Genomic DNA, 18625 nt, shown 5'->3' with positions numbered 1-18625 from the left:
TGTTGAATTTTAAAATTTATTTTTATCCAACGAATGACGTTCCCCTTTTTTCGTTTTGAAGAAAAAGAAAACAAAAAGATCCAAAAAATTTGGACTTGAGGACAAAAAGTACGATGAAAAAGAAGCGTTACGTTCGTAAAAAAGGTAGTAAATTTGTCGATAGCTCATGTAAGTTAAAATATTCGTTAGCCGTCACTTCGAAAGTACGATTTTACATTATTCAAATCGACTCTTACCTTTTGTTCTTGGAGAGACGGATGAGAAAGATCCTCGTCGAGAGAAAAAAAGAAAGAAAGAAAGAAAGAAAGAAGGAAAGAAAGAAAGAAAGAAAGAAGGATAGAAAGAAGCGAGATAGAGATAGGTAGGTAGGTAAAGGTAGGTAGATAGGTATATAAAATTCCAAGGAACAGCGGTGAGATCCTTTGTCGAGGCGTATATCTCATGCCGTTCGAAAGCCCGCCACGTATTCTGGGATCGCAGGATAAAATACACGGGGCAGCGCGAGTAGTAGTCTAGTAAAAGGAGGTGTGGTTATGGTCGAAGCTGGTCGACCTCGTTTAGGACCAGTAGAGGCATAATGCGAACACATGCTCGCATCTCGGAGGAGAACTGGCCGAAGGAACGAGTATAAATGGGCTCTGGTAATGGGCTGCATTACGGGAATCAAATTTACAAAACGTATTTCACTTTTATGAATGTATAAAGAGAAAGAATCCAAAGCTTCCTTGATACTTATTTTTGTCATTTTCTTTATTATTCTCACTCCAATAAATTCTAGTATTTTAATAAAAATGCGTGTTTATTCCTATATAAGATTTGAGAGAACATATACTTTCTTTTCTTGTTTTCTCTTTTTATATATTCCTCGTGTGGATTCATCATGTAATTAATTTTTGAAATTGCTTCGTTAACGTTTCGACGATTGAGAGATAGTGAATGAACACATGCAATTTATACTATATTCGTCGATCATTATTTATCCTTTCATTATTCGGCATAGATTATTAATTGTAGATCATTCAGCTAGATAGAGAGTCTAACAGGCAACGTTCTGCCTTTTTATCATTTGCATTTTCTAGTCACAAAAATTGAATATTGTAGCATGGATCCGGTTTATGTTCTTGCTTTTAACGCGAGTTCTCTGTTCTTATGTGGTATGCTCAAAAATATTGTGGTTTCGGTATGTTATTTCAAACCGGTTTGAAATGCAAGCGTCGCTTTTGCGACGCTTGAATTTTCCACTCGCTATAGCGTACCTACCTGCGATTTATATTGGTCATTAACGACGTGTGAAACTTGTCCCTTCGTTTTTAAAATCTCAGAAGAAGCTTTGTTTGAATCGATCATTCGCAATTTAATTTTAATTCTCCTACCGATACGTTGCTATCTCCTACAGATACTAAAAAAAATAATTGAGGAACTAGTGGAGATCTATAAATGATCTTTCATCGAGTTTATTTTCTTTCGAGAAATTATTTTCAAACTAGTACGTTATCACATATTTTAACGTCATTTTCGACGCCATAAAGGATCGCTTATGAATTCCTTGCACGGAAGGGCACGTTCCTTTAGTATAATTTTAAAAATGTCAATGCATTCGTTCGAAGTGCAGAACCTTGTATGTTTCCTGGCTAACGTCATTGTTTCACCTTCTATTTTCATTTTTTTGTTCCTATAAAAAAAAAAGAGAGTAGAGCAAGAAAAGTGAATAAGTTAGTATGCGTAGAGCACTTGTACTTTCTATCCGCTTAATAAAGTTTTACGATACTTGGCGATATTCTGCTAGTCTTTTATTATAGACTACACCATTGAAGAAAAGGAAGTTCTTAGGAAATTTGTCGAGATAATTATATTATTCTAACAACTTCAACAACTGAAGTTTTAGAGAACAATATTTCAAAAATTTATTGATATTTATATCAAAAAAATTATCATGATGAAAGCACGTAAAATGTAAATCGAGATAATTTTTTTCTAAATGTTAGTTCATAATAAATTTCACGAGAAAAAGAAAAATCTCTAGTTATTTTCACGTCGAATGCTTCGCCTCTTGCTATTTGCTAGTCTCCCAGGAGAAAGTAGAAATATCGTTGCGTCAGGTTTAACTGGCGTCGCAGTACTCACGGATAATTTTCATCGTAAGTACGATTCGTCGGGTAGAGCAAAAGGCATGCAAAAAACGTCACCTTGGGATGGAATTTTAGTGGTTGGTGGAAGGAAGGTTACACCTTGCTTCTCTTGCAATTGGAGTCGAATGCGATGTATACTCTCCATCGGCTACAGTTACACACGATCGCGTCGTTCGATCAACGACGAGCTCTCTCTTGTAAATGTGCGACTATGAATCTTTGGAGTGTCGGGAGTTTTATTCGAAGGAAATTCGTTGTACGAATGGTATACCCAAATAAAATATACACGAAATCGTTTCGTGGTCCAATGCTACTTACGTTTCACTTCGTTTATTCATTCGCTCAATACGAACGCGATTAGAATAAAGTCGTGACTTTGGAATTAGAACTTTAGACTTTCTTTGTGTTACCACGATCGCACCATTTATTCTACGATCATGCAGACACAAAATTAATATTATGTATTTATTAATCATGATTATTATTTAATACGAAGAGACCAACGAGCATAGTCATCGACGACAAGAATAAATAAATATTTTTCTTTTGAGATCGCGGATACTACTTGCAATAAAAGTGTCGACGATCTTCTGACTTACTCGCAGCCTTTCTTTGAACATCGTACAATAGAAAAAGAGTCTAAATCTGGAAGTGGTACGTCATACTACACGCTATCTTACCATTTTCGTTTTTTTTTTTTTTTATTATTTTTTGAAAAAACGGTTCTCTGTATCTTTTATCGGCGTAAGTGACGCGTCGCATGTAGTAAGCAGTTAATGCCCGACAACTATCAGCGGTGCAAATTCATTCGCAAAAAAACTTCTGGTATTTGTTCCAATATTCTCTCTCTCTCTCTCTCTCTCTCTCTTTTCTATCTTTTGACACGCATCACACGAGATTCCCAGACGCCGTACTGTTAGGCATGACTAGCTTTAATGCTCGCAATTGAATAGAAGGCTAACAGTAATTACAGCAAGGGAACGAGGAGAAGCGATCCGCACAATAGCGGAATCGTATATGAATTTTCTCTGCTTTGTTCTTTCCGTTTCTATCTTTCTCTTTCTCTCTCTCTCTCTCTCTCTCTCTCTTTCTCTCTCTTTCTCTTTTTCTCTTTCTTTCTTTGTTTCTTTTTTCTTTCCTTCTATCTCTTCGTTTGTTTTTACCGCCTGTTATATATTGAGCCTTCTTTTTTCCTTCTCTTTTCCCTACTACCGTTCTTTTCTCGTACGTATGTCCGGAATCAAGTTTACAGTACGAGTCAGTAATTCGTTCGTCCGCTTCTCGTTTATCCGTCGTGTTTCATTGTATCGTGGGAAATGAAAACGGTCTATAAAAGCGTAAATTCCGTAGACGTTTCCAACTGTACATTTAAAATATTTATTTCTCTCTCTTTTTTTCATGCGTTATACTTTATAGTCAACCCAATAGATCTTATTCGTCGGTGATAATTCAATAATACAATTATATCTAATCACTTGATGAAAGAGAGAGTGAGAGGGAAAAGGGAAGGACTCACATTTAGAGAAACGTACGATCAAGCACGTTTTCTCAAGTACTTCGGCCACGTCATCTTTCTGGAATGCGTCGAGAAGGTCCGCCTTTCCGGTCGTTGAGGCCAAGAAAACGAGACGATGCGCGAGACGGAAAGCAAAGAAGCTGGAGGGAAGAAAGTCTTTGCATAGCGGATATAGGACGCGTCAAAGGAATCATTCGTTTTCGATAAATATTTTTTTCCTATTCAAATGTATCTCGTTATCAAATGTTTATGTGAATATGTTTTCCTGAAAATTACTACTTTAAGAGAAAAAAGTCAGAAAGGAAATAAATTATTCGACAATCTAAACATAGTAAAATAAATGAAGAATAAAACGATGCTCTGGTATATCGAATGTATTAAAGTTTCAAGAGTTCATTTTAGAAGGTAAGAATTGTTGGTGGTTAAGTACCTTTTCCATACTTTTAAACCAAATACATGGAAGCGGCTAGCTTTGATCTCTTGAAGCGTGCGAAATTCAGAGAGAAATTCTCTCTTTCTCTCTCTCTTTTTCTTGATGAACAAGTTAAACGAAGTTGCTTTTCACGGCTATTCTTACCAGAAATACACCATAACTAATTTCAAGCGTATGCTCGTCGTAATCCTTGGTTCAGATGATAACGTTGAACGATAAAGTGCACGCGTCTGCTCCGATCGAGATGACAATTATGAGCGATGCAAAGAGAATCGAGATCTCACGGTCTGTTCGTAAACGCTCGATTAAACATGTGTATGTGTTCGTTTGTTGAGAACGCTTCGCTTAATGTGTACATAGATATATAGTGAAAAGCAATTATAACTTATGTGTTGATAACCGTAACCATATTTTATAGTTTCTCTTTTCTCATATACCTACTTACTTTACGTATTCTAGATATAATTTTTCTTAAAAATATTGCTCGTTATTGTTCCTTATCGTATCTACCAAGATCGTAAAATAAAATAGATAAAGATCGTCTTCAGTTAGGCCATTCCTCGAGTACTGTTAACCTCGGAAGTGTATTTGTAACTCGTTAACAACGTGACTGTCAAAATATTGCGACACGTTGCTCGCGTTAATAGGTTCCAAGAAAGATGTTCCGATGAGATCGTTGGCCTCAGCCTTCTTTTCTCATTCGTCCTGTTTAATTCAAATCCGTTCCAGTTCAAAATAAATAGGTAGGTAGATATATTCATTTTAATATACATATGTTGCGCATGCAACATCAGGGGAGATACATGCAAGTAATAGATCACGTTCCTGTGATATTAGTGAAATGTTTCAAAATTTTAATATTTTTAAACGAGTTATAATAAATAAAAAATAAAATAATCAAATTCCAAGTATAAAATTTAATTGATGAAACAGTAATCGTAATTTTTTTAACGTGGTAATAATTTCGCTCTTAATGTGAAACCTCTTCGTATTCGATGAGACGTGGGGGATGTAACGGATCATCGAGATTGCGAACGGTACTTTATTCTTAGCCGGAGCACTTGCAGCTCGTGCATGATAATGCGACATTACTAACCGATTTTCTGTCCTTGACGAACTGCTAAAAAGGAGATACCAAGTGAAAAAATAAATAAATAAATACAGACAGAAAGAAATTTATTGTATTTGAATAATTCAGTATGATTGAATAAGTTAAAATATAAAATAGTAGTAAAAAAGTACTGCTATTTGATTAAAAAAGGAAAGGAATATAAGAATACAAAATAAATAAGAAGAAAGAGAAGAAGAAGAAGAGTATGTGTTCACGAATACGATTTTCCGTTCTCGAGTAAATTTTTATCAAAATTGGCATGCGTATCGGTAACAAGAAATTCTTCATGAATTCCGAGAACTCGCTCCGTTGGATTTCGCATGACTTGTATTTCCGGATATATAGCGGAACGTGACATAATTCTAGTAGTCATAGAAACCGACCTTCGCATCTCTCTCTCTCTCTCTCTCTCTCTCTTTTGCTCCGTTTATTGATTCTACGTCATGGCTCGCAACGTACGAATCGTCAAGGGGGAATTGGCAAAATAGTAATTAATTTGATTGGTGTAACATATTCACGCACACAATGAATAAAAACCTTCCTTCGACTCGATCATTTTTGACACTTAATTTTCAAAGAAAACAGCCTATGAAGGAAATAACAGTTTATCTTCAATTTTATGTTACTTTCCAATATTGAATCTACTAGTCACTAATTAACTCAATAATAAATTTTCCTCTATATTTCTTTTTCAAGAGATTATAAAATCCATTAGGTGAATATGTGAATTCACGTTAAATTAGTTTAAAAGTCAGTACATTAAAACAAATCTTTCTTCTTTGCGGTCTTTGAAGATATCTTTGCAAGCTCGTTCATTTCTCAAAAGAGGATCGGTACTCATGTATCGTTCGTCAATGGCGGGATTCGATCCGACAAGCAGGTCGGAGGAATAAAAGCGAGAACCGGAAGTGAGGCAATTACTCAGTCGAGCGAGCAGCTCAGGTCAATTGTCCTGATTGCATTCACGGTAGCTGCTGTCGACAGGGAAACGTAGACAAGTCGTTTGGTTTGAAGCCTATGAAACGAATCGTCAACTATCGTATCTTTTATTTTTCCCTTTCTCTGCCTTACTACTCTCGTCTTTCTCTTTCTCCCATTCATAGGTATCTCATGTATAAATACGATAAACGAAGAGAAATCTTCATCTAGTATTGTGATAAAAACTACTTGACCGTGATATTTATAAGCTAAGAATAGAGCAAAGAATAGAGCTAAGAATAGAGCTAAGAATAAATAAAAAAATAATTAGGTTATTTTTTAATAGTACAATAGTAAATTTTTTACAAAAATATCGAACGCAAAAGTGGCGAGGCACAGACGGGTTGAAGTTCAACGAAATTTTGTTGCTTATATATTACGCTTAAGAAGTGTCACATCACTTTTTCTAACGAAAGGAAATATTTCCGAGGTCAGCATTCGAGCACTTAACCGAGAAACACTTCGATCGATACCAGTATATAATAATGTTTTGACTATCAAAACGATTTGGTTTACTACAATACAGATGTTAATGAGTCAGAGAGAGAGAGAGAGAGAGAGAGAGAGAGAGAGAGAGAGAGAGAGAGAGAGAGAGAGAGAGAGAGAGAGAGAGAGAGGAGAGAGAGAGAAGAGAGAGGAGAGAGAAGAGAGAGAGGAGAGAGAGAGAGAGAGAGAGAGAGAGAGAGAGAGGAGAGAGAGAGAGAGAGAGAGAGGAGAGAGAGAGAGGAGAGTGAGAGAGAGAGAGAGAGAGAGAGAGAGAGAGAGAGAGAGAGAGAAAGATGATTTAAAAAAAAAACGAGTAGACATCGTCTCGATCAAAATATATGAGGCCGCCAGAAAAAATAGGAGCACAGATAAATTGATAATAAAATAATCCGCATCGTGAACTAGAGAAGCAGCAGTGCATCTTCATTTTCTTTCTATCCTTTTTCTCCTTTTCTCTTTCTCTTCAATAAATATGTACTTGTGGAAATATTTCTATAATGTTATTCTTTCACGTTAAAACTATCTTCCCACTTCGCATGAATCCAAAGAGAATTGATTCTATTTTATTTATAGCAAGAAGGATTCATTGGTTCATTTCTAGTGAATCTCGGATTTTACGATCATCTTGTCGGTCTTATTTTATACGAAATATCCTTACATTCCTATTCGTTATTCGTCCATTATTATTTATTCACTGAAGTTTAAAGTAGCCTAAACACGTAGAGCTTCACAAAATTGCAGATGCAATTTGTACGTGCACCAGAACTAAATGAAGCATGCAACAGAGTTGTTTTCGAGAATGGTAAAGAGTATGGACTGCGTATCGAGAGCCGAACGATCGCTAATTCGCCTCTTTCCTTTCAGGGACGATGATGTAACGGGACTTTCGCTGTCGCTGCAGTGAAGCAACGATGTCCGCACAATGCAATCGCTTCGTGCAGAACGCTTGGAAGAAGGAGTTCTGTTCGAATTGCTTCAAGCCGAGAGAGGAACACACATCGAACGAGGACGCGCTAAGGTTCAATATCGAAAAGGCTTCTTCCAATCTAAAGGCCGACAGTTTCAGGCTCCAGGTAGCTAAATCGTGAGCGTTGTTTTTTATTTTCGAGAGTGAGAGAGATGCTTGTTTTAATTCGACAGCCTCGATGTATCAGGCTGTGTATACCGTTCGATCGACCAGTACAAGGTCGAGAAGATTAACGATCGTGCCAACTGGAAACTGGATTGCTCGCAATTCATAAATGCTTGGACGAATAACAGGAAAAACTTGGCGTATTCCTGGCATCTGTCGCGTCCGGCCATCGTTGGAACGAGCACTCGAGTAAACGGGATTGGTAATGATTCACGGGGAAAGACAAGTACTTGCTAATAGCGGAATCGGCATAACTCGCTAATAAATACCCGTTATTAGACAAAACGTATCGAAGATTATCGCAATAATTACGTGGGTCGATAAAACGGAGATTGAATTGGAAAGTTTACATAAAAAACGTTAAAACATGACGATTGATAAGTTAAAATAGTTGCGGCGATGTAATTAAATAGTCGATAAAACTCATAACAGGAAGAATTGTAAAACCGAATCTCATCTCGAAATGAACCCTCTGTTCATTAACCGAGGCTATTGCTAGTAGCAAGGTCTATGTGTAGCGAGTGTAAACTCACTGGAAGTGGGTCGTCCAAGTGAAGAGTCTCGTTTAAAATCAGTATCTCATACATATACATCAGGTTGTTGTAGTTGGCGTGCGTATGCGTTAGAAAATTTTAAAAGAGCAACAGGCCGAACAAGTTCCCATCTTTTTTTCATATACTACTCTAACCGTAGGTATCTACATAGCTACGTAGTTGTTAGTGTTATGGCCATCGTGAAAGCGTTCTTCGTACGCTCGAAACCGTCATGGAATTAATGCGAGATTTACCCTCGATTTGCCTCTCAAATGCTATACAATTATAGAGAAATTACGAAGTTCTAGTATATTTCGTGGAAAATACCATTTGATTCATAAATGGAACTGCAAATAAAGCTCGATCAAGTGTCCTTTCATGATTTTTACGATCGAAATGGTACTGATAAACGTAAAAAAGGAGAGATAGATGGTGTCTTTTGATCAAAATCAAATTTTATTGGGTTTCCAAAGAAGAAAACTTTAACGAATCTCTTTTGGTAGATATCATCGGTGGTCACGCCATGGATTTTTAGTCGAAACAAACTTTCATTTCCTGCGATAAGGCGAATGAACGTATTATGTATATCGTATGGCAAAGTTTTATCCCACTTTCCAACAAGATTTTCTTTCGACTCTAATCAGCCATAAAGTCTACGCTGCTAACGACGAAAATAAATTTAAAGACGGAAACTGACCTGAGTTCAGCAAGAATTTTCAGTCGTATGTCATTGTTAGCTTTTTATTGAGTCTCATAAAATGTCGAGATAAGTTATTAAATAAATCACATATCGTGGGAAAAGCGTATGGGCACTTTGCCCGTATACTACACTAAAGCTCGATGATTCGCGATTTCTCTAATGAGATTTTAAAGTATTATCCAGTTTTCTATATGAAAATGTGTTACTATTAAATCGACGGTATCAATACGATTACGCTTGAAATATGATTAAAATATAATCAAAGAAGCATGGGAAAATTTATATTTCATTTCTCATTTTATCTATCTTTGTATGGATTCATATTATTTAACTTCTTCCTCGAACAGTTTTCTTATATTGTTCAAGAAAAGAAATAAGATCTATCATAATTTTGTGACATCGTAGTAAATTATTTAATGATCCTTTTCTTATTTTCACGTAATCTCCAGAGTATCCTGAGAGTAAAAGAGTCGGTGCAAAAGGATCAAAAGAAGAAGAACGTGGCCTTTCCGGAATTCCTAACGGAGGTGATAGGTTACGGCGGCGATGACTTTCTATCCGACGATGAGGAGGACATCGAGCAAGTGCTTGTGGACTCTCTGAACGCGGAAGAAGATGCAATACCTGATAGTGAGGAGGAACGTACTTTAAGCAACCTAACCCGCGCCAATACAAATTTCAATACCGTTACGGCGAATCTTAGCGAAATCATTCCTACAAACGAAATGAACAAATCTTCAACGACTGCTGCAGCATCGACAAGAACGTTCGCTTCATTGATGCTCGGTAGGATTCAAAAGGACGCCGATGGGAGAAAAACGACGCTCTTAGTATCCGTCACTCCTTTTGGTGGAGATGAATCTTTGCCGACCGCTAAAAGGCCAAGTGATCGGAAGATCACTGTGAATGGTTTTTCAAACGTCACTAAGTCCGCCACTCTTAATAACTCGATGGAGTCGAAAAATGAGGTGAGTCGAATGTAAAAATGTTCATAACTATGAAATTTTTAAATGTCAATTTTATGTAAAAAATATAAACGTATTTAGAAATATAATCAATCATTTTTATTATATCCTTGCCAAGTGAAGTTGATACAGTAAGATATTACTTCGAGTTTATACTGCTTTCCACTGGGTTGATGAAATATTGCTCGATTGATCTTTGCACATTAGAAAAGGTTGTTGTTGGAACAGGTTGAGATATATGTTGTTTTGTTGCACTAGAAAACGCAAGTAATGTTCTAACTTTATACTATTTCGGCTCGATTATTTTTCATTGTTATGAGTTAAAAGGTCTTACGTAAAATGTTCAATTACGCCATATCTTCGTTTATGAAATCAATAGGATATATCAATAGTCATCGTCACTCATTGTTACGTGTATTTGTTAAGACAAGAGTATACTAAAAGAAAATTTTTGATTAAATCAACGATACAACTTTCACAGATTACCTTGAAGACATTGAAGAAGATCACAGTTGATAGGAAAGACGATAAACGCGAGCAGAGTAGCGATTCTTCGAAATTGGAGAAGATTACGGACATGCCGCTGATCACTTCGACAAATTTGATATCCGTAATACAGAGGAACGAATCGACGGAAATCGACAATACTGTTGTTAGTATCACTGATAAGAATCTCGAGAATGCTACGAATAGTGCAGAGTTTGGAGTAAAATGTGAGAAAAAATTAGCGAGTATTTCGCGCAGCCCAGCTATCAAAAAAACAGACAATGAAAAACCAAAGATCGCGATTCAATTGATACAAAGTAATAATAATAGTAATTGTTCGAACTATGAATTTTCAAAGAACATCGAGAAAGAATGTCCGATGAAAGAGAATGAAATCAAAGTGAACTTGACATCTTTGAAAAAAAACGAGGAGGCTGCTGAAAGCGATAGACCGTTAATTCTTCGTGATAAAAAGATTAACAAAATTACTGCTGTGGGTGTAGATGATAAAAAAACTGAAAAAACAGACTCGTCTAACACTATCGTAGAAAAGTTTAATTTCAAAGAGAGTCGTGAATTGGCCGGTGAACCTGATGGCAAGGCCGATGAAGAGGAAATTATAGAACCACCGGCTTTACCAAGGAGTCCACCACCTATGGAATCCAGGTCATCGATTCAAGGTGAAACGGATAAAGTCTCTCTAATCGCTACGGAACCGAGGCCGTCTTTTCTTCATGGTTCTGTCAGTATGGACGCAAAATCGAAACCCGTGGTACCTCAAAAGCCGTCGACATTCGTTGGGACAAAGTCTGTTCTACCGGAGAGTGAGCCCACATGTGATATTAGTAGTGCCAATATGAAAAGGATCAACGCTAATTACGTTTTACCACCACCGTCGGTACAAAATGTTACTAACAGGACACTTCCGAGTACAGGTTGGTAAAAGTTATTTATTAGTTTATTTTCTATAGATTAATAAGCTATTATTTTGACGATTTCTTTCACGTATGTTAGGTACAGTTGCGTCACAGATTCCAAATTCAACAAGATACGTGACCAAAACCGAAGCAGAGAATTCTTCTTTAAATATCATTGGACGATCCGTTGCAACGAACAAAGTAACGAAGGATAAAATGGAACGAAACGATCAAATTAATCATAGAACAAGCGTGTCTACTTACGAATCGGTCAAAGAAAAGAAAACGATTTCAACGAATGGTCGTGATATTGGCGAAAGTACAGATGCAGAAGAAGATGGCTTGGAACCAACTCGATTGGTAAACAATAAAAGAAGAATGGCGCCAAGACCACCAGAAGTTACGGAGGATCTTCCGACAAGTTCGAGCTTGTTTGCGAGAAATCCTAGTGCGAATCTGAAATCAGATTCGCCGGTTGTACGCGAAAAAGAGAAGAGGGAGAGAGCCTCGTCTTGTAGCCCAAAGTTTAGGAAAGCTGTTTGCGAAGCACCGGATCCAACTGGTTCATCTCATTCGAATGATGAGCCCTCCTCCTCATCTTCGAAAAGGACTATATCCTTGTCGCAGGATAGTTTGACGAACGGATCGGAAACAAGAGAGGGAAAGAAACGAGGTAGATCGAGATTCTCACTAAAGAGATTTCTCAGAATGGGTTCGAGAAAGGACGTCGACATGACCAGCGGCCACGCTTCAAATTCACGACTCGATGAAATACCTTCGACACCGCAACCGAAACTGCGCTTAGAAATCATTCATCCTCTCGAGCTCGATGGTGCTGCAGTTGAAGTCGTGGGAAACGATAGAATCACTAGAATTGGCGAGGATCAAACAGATTTCTGCGGTTCGAGAAGTGAAGCCACAAAGACGACACGTTCTCCCAATGGTTCTCAACAGTATTCTTCGACTGGTAAGCTTTCTCAATCATTACGTCTCTTTTTTAAATTTATTTATCTAATTAATACTTTTTCCCGTAAAAAGATTGAATTTTAATTTCATTTCAAACAAAATAGTAAAGATAGAACTCAATAATTCATTCTGATATGTGTTAAAAGCTTTTTGTATACTCATTTTTTTTCGTTCAAATTCTTTGTCCTTTTAAAAATGAGGATGGCGCGAATTTCGGTAAAGATCTTAGATGTCTGTTCACAGTTAGACCAGGAAAGCCACCACCTCCACCAAGGAATCAATCTTTGGAGAATTGGTCTCGAGTAGATCAGTCGAGCAAACCTATCAGACCACCGCCACCACGTGTCGAAACGACGCAACAATTCTTGGATAGAAACGAAAAATCAGTAGGCAAGATGACGACGACGACGACGACGACAATGACGACGACTGCACCGTCCTCTTGGCAGCCGTCGAATTCATCCTCGGCCAGCTCAGACTTGATTTACGCGAATCTGGGTAAGTTCAGACCTATACAATGTAACTAATGTGACTCATCGTGGTCTTTTCACGCGAATCCTGTGAATGTTAACAGCCATACTCATACGATCCCTCGCGTTAGCCGCTTAAACGTACGAAAGAGTGATGCAAAAAACGCTTTTATTATTGCTAGATTCTTTGTTTCGACGATATTGTGGTTCTTTTTTTTATTTTACTTAATGTAAGTTAAATGAGAGCATAACAAAATTATTCTTCAAACTATACTCTTCTTCTCGGTACTCGACCATGTTCTCTTTTATATGTCGTGAGATGAGTTAAACTTCGTATGATCGCTTTTATTCTTAAGAAGCCATTACTAGTAATTCACAACGATAAATGACTATGTCTCATAAGTAAAATAGTTCATAATATTCTGTGATAGATATATATATATATACACACACACACACACACATATATATATATATATATATATATATAAACATACATAAATACATATATTATATCTACATGCATACATATATCTATATATACGTACATATGTATATGCGTCGTATATCGTGCTTTTATGAAACTAAAAGTCGAAAGTCGATGATTAGCACGATCAAAAGTATAAGTATGCTATCTGTTTTTTCTCACTATGGTGACGATGTTTGCCACGAAGAAGAGTTTGAGAATGGCTGGCTTTTATTAGATAGACTAGCGTATCAATTTTCTTTTTTATGCAATAATGTTCTTCTGTGGTATTGTAATCGACATAGAATCTTGTACATACGTAAACACGACAAAGATAAAAAAAAAAGAATAGAAAAGAAAGTAAAAAATAAAAATAGAAAAATAACGAAGAAGCCTGTAATATTATTTGCCGTTTTGTGTTTTTTTTTTAATAAAAATATTTTTGCCTGAAAAAGACATCGGAGAGTCTTGTTTTTCTTAGTCAAATCAACCAAGACGTTCTTCTTTGTTGCGTTCGTGTCACCTTTCTTATCTCCTTTTTATAATAGGTGTCTCGCTTGATCCTTGTATTTCTGCGCGTGGCATTTCGTTTCGCGAAAATAGTTCGGCATTTTATTAATTGAGCGGGAGAGAAAAATGGTGCGCAATGGGCGATGTCCAAACGCCAATAAAAATGGAGCCAAGTTTTTGATATCGATTATCTAGGATCTTAGCTTTGGTCTATATAATTATTTTATATCATCTGTATCATACAAAATAATTTTATTCCTTTTACAAAAATCATATTTTTTAAGTATTGTCCTATATAAATCATCCAATAATAAGATTATATCTTCGATGAATAGATGACTGTGGAGCATCTTTGTAAAAGTGCTTAAAGCTTGAAAGATAATGATGTTTAAAAAAAATAAAAAACTGCAAAAATTATCATCGGTTTTGCCTTTGAGCCATCTTTTAACAACAGCGTTTGTGTTGCGCAGAGCTCTTCTAACTGACGCTGGGTGCAATTAACGCCGCATGCATTGATTAAATACATCAGCATCGTGTTCACTGGAATTAGGTATTTAGGTACAAGGAATGTCTGCTAATTTCAACATCCCCGAATCTTCTCAATCATAGCGCTATTCCGATCAAACCGGTACTTATGTCTGCCGAAACCTTAAAAAACTGAAACTTTGTTTTTTATTAATATCAATAATGCGATAATATATTGTAAATACTCTTGCATCTTTGATAATCACAAATTTGCCTTAGCGATGTCAATGTAACGACTAATTCATTATTTCTCTGTTCATGTCATACACATGCACTTGTGAAAAAAGAATAATAAAAAAATAGACACTTGAAGAAAATTTCTGTATATCGTAAAAAAATTTCACGATTATTGTGCCTGTGCCTTGTCATTTAATTCTTGCTGATGACCAAATAGGGTTGAGTTCTACTCCGCAGTATAAAGTATGTAATACATACATATATAGATATATATATGAGATACATAGATTAGTATTGAATGTACGATTGTTATGCGGCTAATACGCTAGTTACTTGTAGTAGCTAGCCTGTTTTGTGACAATGCCTTGTGTCTTGTGGTACTAACCCGTGGCGCTTGACGATGGCGGACGTGCCTGCAGCAGCGGAGGATGTTACAGGTGAGGTGCGCAGTGCCCTGGCACCCTCGAAACCTCAAAGAACCGCCAGTATGAGAGACCAAACAACATCCCAGCCTTTGATAAAGAAGCATGGCTCTTCGTCCCAAAATTTGAACCAAAACGATTACGAGACAGCCGCAACTATTACGCTACCAACTTCCGATTCGCTGGTAATGAAAATCAGCTAAGAAGTATTCATTAATTTTCTGAATTATTCTTTTCAGATATCGTTATTTATTTATTCTTTTTTTTTTTTAAATCATATGCTTCAATTGTTTTGTATGCTTTTTGTAAAAGTTCAAGTCCAATGAAATGTTTTCGAGATATCGACACCTTTTTCTCGACGTAGACAACAAGGCATTAGGTTTGAACTCGTTTCAGACGTTGAACGATAGCCACGTCTATGAGTGTTTGTCCAGCTCACCGGAATGCGATTCAAGTCTAGAGCTACGTCATGGCAACGGATCCCATCATCCCAGCTGCAAGCGGAAATCCGACAGTAGTGTTATGGATCCAGGCGTAGAATTCAAATTCAATCATCACCACCACCATCATCATCATCATCATCAACCCTTCCTCAGATCAACATCGTTACCCTATTGCGGTAGCGAAACAGAAAGCGAACTTTATGCACCATATACTTTTTATACTGGTGATGAGGTACATTTTTGTTTCACCTTTTTCTCGATCTCGTTTTATTTTTTTTTTTATCGAATTTGGACACAATAAATTTTTATTTATATGAAGGGTATAGAATGTGTATAAGGATGCCAGAAGAAAGAATAATATGGCACAAAATAGAGTTCTTTTTGTAAATTAATCCCAAAAAAAGAGAAGAGAAAAAAGCAATAATATATTTAATAATGTTTATAGAATAATGGAAGAGGAAACAGAAAGATTTACTCGGATGAAATTAATAAAATTATTCTTTTTGAATGTTTAAAATATTATATGACGGGGAAGTATATAGTGTTGTTTCTAAAATAAATTGCTTAAATATGCAGGGTGCAGAAGAGGATCAGGATTGGAAGAGCAAAGATGACGAGCTGAGGTTGAATCAATTGAGACAACGAAGAGGACGTAGCATTGTTCATCGAAGTTTAGAAGATAACTATGGCGCTGTCATCGTGGCGAATCATGAGGCACTCGCACAATTTGTCGAACAAGTAAATTTTCTAAAAAAAAAATTACAAAAGCTTTTCTTTTCTTCTTCAATTTATAAGAAATAGGATAACGAAAGAATATAAATTAGTTGCAGATGAACCAAGTTGCCCAAGTACCTGTAAGTCTTCGTGCCTTGAAAAATTTGAATCCTCGTCTCTGCAATTTCACCATTGACGCAAACACGTCCGTTTTCATTGGTAGGCGAATATTCTGCTCGGCTAGTTGGAATGAGCAAAACGTCAGCCTGTGCATCGCATTCGATCAAGCGATGCACGTGTCGCGAAAGGAATTCTACCTGGCGCCAATAATTGAGTTCATAGAGACCGTGCCGAAAGAGATCTCCGAGCGAGTCAGTTTATCCGCCGGCAAGGACATGGAAGGTGATTTATTCTCTATTTTCTGGAAAGAATATTCGTCGAAAGAAATTTGTGATATTAAGAAAGAAAAATTATTTTTTGATTTTTACGAAAATTAACGAGCAGAAGATAATATCGATTCATACTTAAGATTTTCATAATTAAACATTTGAATAAACTATCATTTGTATTAGATCGTAGAAAATAATATTTGAAGTAAATATATATTAATGGACAATGTAATCGATTTTCTTACAGCGGCGATCTCAGTTTTCCCACGATTACAAGTGAGTACGATTCAAGGCTTTGGATTAGCCACGAAGGATTCCCAAGACGAAGATATAACAAGAGAGTCCTCGTTCGTCTTACTTCAATTCGTTAACGCACTGAAAAGTCTTCAAGCACGAGGAATCGAAGAATCCTCAAAAAGTCTGAGCAACGTGATACTTTGTCGAGAGGATAAAGACGTCTGCTATCGACTTTATCTATTGCAAGGGTCAGTAAATCTCTTTTTTTCTATGTGCCCTTGTAGAAAATATTTACTTGTTGTAAAACGATGATAGTTATTGTTAAATGACTTTTTGTTCCGCAGATTAAATGTGGACACGTGCGACGTTAAACGAGAAGAAAAGATTTCCTTGTGTCAGTGTGCTTTGGTGGCTCTTCAACAACTACACTTGACGAAGAAACTTCCTCTCGTGCAAGAATTATTGTTACGTGAAAAAGCAGTTACTCTTTCTCAGGTACATAAGATAAATTTTCTGCCTTGTAATTTCCATTACTATAATATGCTTCTTGAATGCATTTAATACGATTCGACATTTTTTTACCAACATGTAATTCATTGTATAATTTAATTCTAATATATATATCTAAATTTAAACGAACAATCAACCTTTTTTTATACTATCGTTGTCAATAATATTAATTGGGCAGATAAAATCTTTACTCGAGTTCACTCTTTGGGGTCCAGCCGATGTCACTCTTGGTGGACCACGAGAAAGGGAAGTGGCTCTTCAAAGATGGCTCGATCTTGAGAGAGCAACTATTCTCCATGCTTTAGTAAGAACGCGAGCACCTTTGACGATAACCGACGAATATCAACTGCTATTTTTAGTTCGCACCAGCGCGAAAATGATGTGTGAGGCATCGATTTTATTGGATGAACAGCGCAATCGTTTGTCGCGAGTCTGTTAAAGTGATATAATTTATTTGTTTTATGTAATTATGAAATTATTTATCGAAAAATCGAAATTTAAGATAGGAAATATCTATTTCATTATGAATTGTGAATCGCGTTAATATCTTAAGTTTTTAAAGCGATAAAAGATATGCACTTAACAGTAATCCAATGACTTCTTTGTATTATATTTTATTATATTTAATTTTCTTTTTATAAAAGAAATTTAAGAATTCTCTTTTATAATTAATACACCGTAATATTTATAATAAGATATTTTTACTATGCGACTACTGTTAAATATGTTACCCAATGTATCTAGATCTGATAACAAATATACTAATTTAGTATATTTAATAATGGTAATTTAGATATTCAAAAATACATGCCAAAAAAAGGCCGATCAAAACGTGATAATGCATGCTTGATTTATCAAACTTTAACAATTTCTATCGATAGTCTTGTCTGAAAATTTATTTATAAGTACATTATTTTTGATTATTGTTAATTATTTTAAGAGTAAAGCAAGCATATATTTGTTGGAAGTTCTATTTCATGCAGGACAAAAAGTTTATGCTTTATATACATTCTAATATAATGTTATTTATAATCAGACATTTTTGTACAAAGAAAACGTGCCTACATTGTAATACTCATAATAAAAGATCAATTTTGTTAAGTTATTCCTTTCATTAAATATCCTATTCCTGAAACGATGTTGCATGCGACGATAAAGAATATTAAAAAATTAGCAATACTCATAAATAACCAAATTGAATGAAATTATTATAAACATTAAGAAAATAAAGCTTTTATTTTAATGAATGTAAATATGTGTACATATTTACATTTATAAAAAATCACGTGTTCATTCTATTTTATTTTGCACAATATTTACTTTTGCATAAAAGTCGAAAATGTGTATAAAAATTGGTTGGGAAAAATGGACGAGATTGACGTCGAGAGAAGAGAAAAGGATCCATTTATT

At 35.9% G+C, this 18625-nt stretch overlaps 1 protein-coding gene across 3 annotated transcripts in view; it reads left to right on the top strand.

Moving 5' to 3' along the window:
* The window catches only part of LOC124422917, a 42444-nt gene extending 24128 nt beyond the window's left edge, over positions 1-18316 (top strand). The window contains exons 2-13 of one of the 3 annotated variants that reach the window (XM_046959963.1): positions 7518-7726; positions 9468-9986; positions 10465-11404; positions 11484-12353; positions 12596-12850; positions 14920-15107; positions 15319-15597; positions 15942-16103; positions 16190-16481; positions 16716-16953; positions 17050-17200; positions 17394-18316. In XM_046959963.1, the coding sequence (XP_046815919.1) occupies positions 7565-7726; positions 9468-9986; positions 10465-11404; positions 11484-12353; positions 12596-12850; positions 14920-15107; positions 15319-15597; positions 15942-16103; positions 16190-16481; positions 16716-16953; positions 17050-17200; positions 17394-17654 (4317 nt within the window). In that variant the 5' untranslated portion in view covers positions 7518-7564 and the 3' untranslated portion in view covers positions 17655-18316. Of the gene's footprint in view, positions 1-7517; positions 7727-9467; positions 9987-10464; positions 11405-11483; positions 12354-12574; positions 12851-14919; positions 15108-15318; positions 15598-15941; positions 16104-16189; positions 16482-16715; positions 16954-17049; positions 17201-17393 lie in introns of all 3 variants that reach the window. The other 2 variants (XM_046959952.1, XM_046959943.1) reach the window with 2 other exon arrangements.
* Positions 18317-18625: the final 309 nt, after the last annotated feature.

Source organism: Vespa crabro, chromosome 1 (genome assembly GCF_910589235.1).
Source record: "Vespa crabro chromosome 1, iyVesCrab1.2, whole genome shotgun sequence".
Classification (NCBI taxonomy): Eukaryota; Metazoa; Arthropoda; class Insecta; order Hymenoptera; family Vespidae; genus Vespa; species Vespa crabro.
The sequence above is the reverse complement of the archived record's forward strand: the minus strand, read 5'-3'. Positions and strand labels throughout refer to the sequence as shown.